Here is a 4,841-nt window from a genome sequence, read left to right as displayed (position 1 = left end):
CTCAACAAAGTAACTAGACACTTGTATTTGTTCTATTGTTATCAAGCCCCCCGGTTGATATGTATGGTTTTGTTTTATTTATTTTGTTTTTTGATACAAACAAATCACTGCTCTTTCATCAATCATTAGGTGTCGCAAAAAGTGTCTGACAGAAAGACAAATCCCTCAAAAGGAAAATGCTATGAATTTGCCCAAAGCGAGCAGTCACACGTGATTCTGGTGTTACATTTGAGCTTCATTTGCCATTATGGCTGTCGAATCATGTCTAACAAGCGTAGAACTCGAGAAGAAATTTCCAGAATGTCTAACTCAGACAATCATTCGATGTTATGCTGTAATAGTTTAAACTGGCATGTGGTATATAAATTTCTCTTATGTGTCATTGAATACCAACTCCGCATCCATAATTCGTCCGTAGTGGAATCATTGCTAAATGTAACCTGACGTTTGTTTCCCTTATAAGTAACCCGACTTTTATTTTTTGTGTTTACCCCATAGGCACCGGCCTATGGTCCAGGTCAATGTTCAAATCTCATAATTGCAGCCATGTAATCTGTAGGAGAAACAATTTGGTAAAAATCACATTTTAGCCAAAAGAAGAAGAACTAGATATTCGTTGGCCACGACGTCCAGCGGTGACCTTGAAATGATCTTTGAAGCAGAAGAAGAAGAAGAAGAAGAAGAAGAAGAAGAAGTGGTGCGATATTAATTAATTAATTTATTTGTTATATTCGGGTTTTTTAAACAGGAAAAATATGACACAACAACCAATGGGGGAGTAACACAAAATCGATATTTTATCCCTTGAAAAGGAAAAGTGTTGTCTTTTCGAAACATCGGGTTTCTAACTTTGTTTATAGGTTTTTTGTTACTCCCCGTTGGATGTTGTGTCATATTTTCCCTGTTTTTAATTTTATCCATTGCTAGTGTGACACTGTTGTATCCTTTGGATCCAGTTGGAACCTTTTTTTTATATATTTGTTTATTTATTTACTTAACATCTTATTTACAAGATGACCTAGTCAACAAGATGGTATGTCAATTTCTTTTCACTAAAATGCCCACGTTTATCCTAAGTTATTTGAGTGTGTTATGCACCAACAAAAATATGTCAAGTTGGATGGTCCCTCTCTAGGTACTCACAATCAGGTACTCAGTTGTATAGATGAGGACATGCCCTCAATGTTTATCAACAAAGGCAAGAGACTGGTATATCTTTATGCTTGAATGAACCCCATGCAACCACTACACTGTTCAATTGCCTTATTGTGATGAGGCGGGAGTTTTAAAAACACGATCCCTGAACAAAATATGATGCGCACGCATAGTGCCAGGCAAAAACAATGGAAATTGTGATGATGCGTGCGCATACTGACGTCAGAAGTCACATCATCTATAGATTGGGCAATTGTTGTGAAGCGAGAACTAGATAAGATAACAGTAAATGCAAGTGATGAATTTCTCTGCATTGAATATGGAGATCAAACATATACCACTTCTAAGTATTCAGTTTTCCACACACATAGATAAGTAAAAAAGTGGAGAAACCATACTACGGCTAAAAATAAAAGTCATGCATATATTACACATGAAATCCGCATTGTGCTATTAATGGTGGGATCTATTTCCTGGAATTGTTCTGGCAAACTCAATCTGAAATGGTGGAATAATTGATCGTATTGTTGACAATGTCATCAATATGTAATCTATATGCACACATTATGTTATATACAGATTCTGCTGTGATTTTGATGACTTGATAATCCACATAATGTTAATGTGTTATTTCTTATGGCGGTACTACTCAATTGTTCTATTTATGTTTCAACTGGTTGCAAAACGCTATACTAGTTGTTTCCTCGATTTGACCTTCAGCGCTTGACAAGAATTTAAAATTGAATGTAAATAGAGAGAAATGGAGGGCGTGAAAAGAGAATACCGAGAGAGTGAGTGCGTACACAGATTCTGATTGATGAGTGGAAGTGGGTACTAGCGCTGCCATTTCTAATATTTGTTTCAATTATCCAAAATATCATCATATTCAGGATTTAGCTATCACAATTTGAAAAGTATAAGTCCTGCTATAATTACTAAAACAATAATGTATTTTCACCATGTTATATTTTATACAGGGTTATCAAGAGCTATTCTCTCTTCTCTTTTTTTTTGTCTCCAACAAAAAAGTAATGCATAAAAAGCTTAAATGTGCCAAAATGCAACTGTTTGCGAATACTTATAAAATGTACTGATTATGCTTGTGGGTTTATGCCTGTCTGCGGATAGCACTATAAATCACAGTGCTTTTTTAAACTACGCGTTTAATATTTTGAGAGTTAAAGTTGTCATTTTCAGTTTTGCTTTGTTTTACATTTGGAATACCCGGCAACATTGGAATATCTTCCAACAGACGAGGTAGCCTGAAATTTCCAGGAGTCTACGTCACTGTCATCAAGTTTAAAGTCAAAAAGGTCACGACCTGATACTACACATTACAACCTCAACTCGCTGATGAAAGATCAAGGAACCACATGAAAATTCCGAGGTAGCAATACTTTCTTGTGTTTGAATCAAATGTTTGAAACATTAATAATTTAATTTTACCAACATAGATGAACTTTCATGAATATGTTAATGCCTAGATTTCTGCGTTTCAAACAGTTTAAAAAAAGCCCGCAAACGGTTAACTGAGTATTTTTTATTCCTTATATTGTTCCCATAAGAGGGCAGCGTCATTTTTGATGGTCAGTCTTATCCCCAGGTAAGGTGCTGGGGAGTAAACATTTTATAACTAAAATGAGTGCAATGGGTGGATATACGATTAAATTATTAGTACTTTCATAAATATGTTATTACCTAGATAGTTGCGTGCAACTATGAACTTTGTTTCAAAAAAGCAAAACGGACAATAACATATTATATTGCGTATCACGGTTTTGTTTATTATTTTATTATTGTCGGCAAAAAAAATAATCAAACAATTTGCAAATAAGGTATCTCAATGATTACAAAATAATATGTTGAACATTTTCCCTTTAAACAGTTAGAGCATGATATAATTACATTCGAATTAATATAAATCGGAAATTACCTCGCACAAGAAACAAAGTCCAAAACGATGTCAACTCATTTCATATTCTGTTCCAATGTAAACCAGGTAACGTGTCTTTTCTAAAGCCCTAGCAAAATCTGATATAGCGTAACATGAAACAGTGTAATCAAAATGTAAATGTAGGCTAAGGAAAGTCCTTTTCAAATAGAACAACACAAATCAAATATAAGATGGGATTGTGATTTCTTTTGGAAGTCAAAGACTTGGGAAACATTCGCCAAGGCTGTTGTTCAAAACATGCATGCCTAAAACCAGATTTCTCTTGATACAAAATACGCGAGCCATCGGTTAACCTCAGGGCTTTTATTTATAAATCTCAAACATCCCCTTAACCGCTTTCCTTTTTGTCAAAACTACAGAGCAGAACGAGCGAAAGAGATCAGTCAAAGAAAACGATAGTATAAGATGAATCCGTATGGTAGTTTGCACCGGAGTTTACGACGTGGGAGTATTACAAATAAGGAAATGTTACCAGTTAAAAAGTACAAGTTACCCAAGGGGTTAGACAAGATTGTATCTCCTCAAAGTTTGATACACACACTATGGACATCTTCTATTTTTTTCTTCATGTTATACTTTGTTGATGTGAATTGTTTACAATATTTTCATATCACACATTAGCAAAGTTAAGTAGTGAGGCATACAGATAACACATGTGAAGTGAGATGTTCTCTACTGGCACAATGCATGTTGATTATGTGTACATAATTGTTTTTAGGTATGCCGGGGTGATTATAACTCGAAAACGACACATAACGAACAGGTCTAACTATACTTTTCTTGAATCTTTATGACTTATATTATATTAACACAATCTGAGCACTTTTGAAATTTGACTCCTGTATTGAAGGTCCTCGCAAAGCACCTGGTCAGTTGTTTTCAAAAGTTAAAACCTGAGCGCAAGAAGACTGTAAGTCCACTTATGACGAAATTGAGTTACAGGTGGTTTGAAGTTATTGGAAGAAGACAAAAATTTTTGTGGACATTTGGCCCCCTCCCCATAGGGGTCACGTGAGGAGTCAAGAGGGGTCAAAAATTAAAAAAATTCCAATGTCGTCAATAGATATGTCAAATTGCTCGTCTCATTACAAAGATTACGAAAATATATAATTTATCATACATTTTGAGCTCGGTTAATGAGTTAGAGGGTCAATTCAGGTTAAAGGTGAACTGAAGTCAAATTTTAAAACAACCTTCATGTTCAACAAACAAGATGTTAAATTGCTCGTCTTTTGCACATAGATTACCAATATGGTTAAATATTTCCAACATCTGCATTCAGTTTTTGAGTTACGGTCTTCTTGTTCTCAGGTCTTCAAGTGTTCTTATTCGGCAAACCTCAAGACCTTAACCCTCTGCCCGCGGGTGTCGATTGCAGATGACAATTTTCCATTTTTTTCTTATTAGTGTTTAAAAAAAATCATAATTATTAACTTCCATTAACATATTTGGTATCAGCTTAAAAAATGCAATAAAATTGAGTACAAAGAAGCCTAGATATGCGTTTTTTTAAATATAACGAATGACATTGATGATGAGGGGTTCTATGGTTAGGCCTTGTGTGCAGTGTTTTCATGACAGAGGTAATCTTGTTTTTTGATACATGATAAAATGCGGTATTAACGATACCTGTTTGTTGCCCTCTTATACAACCGATATCATGAATCGAATAAATACTAAATAAACCATGTATGTTTTGACATATGAAACTAAGTCATAACGTGATAACTAG

At 34.7% G+C, this 4,841-nt stretch overlaps 1 protein-coding gene across 1 annotated transcript in view; it reads right to left on the bottom strand.

Annotated features, from left to right (window-relative positions):
• Positions 1-525: 525 nt before the first annotated feature.
• The window catches only part of LOC140160085 (uncharacterized), a 6,687-nt gene continuing 2,371 nt past the window's right edge, over positions 526-4,841 (bottom strand). The window contains 1 exon segment of the mRNA XM_072183357.1: positions 526-553. Coding sequence (XP_072039458.1) covers positions 526-553 — 28 coding nt within the window.

The sequence above is a fragment of the Amphiura filiformis genome, chromosome 9 (assembly GCF_039555335.1).
Source record: "Amphiura filiformis chromosome 9, Afil_fr2py, whole genome shotgun sequence".
Taxonomy (NCBI): domain Eukaryota; kingdom Metazoa; phylum Echinodermata; class Ophiuroidea; order Amphilepidida; family Amphiuridae; genus Amphiura; species Amphiura filiformis.
The sequence above is the reverse complement of the archived record's forward strand: the minus strand, read 5'-3'. Positions and strand labels throughout refer to the sequence as shown.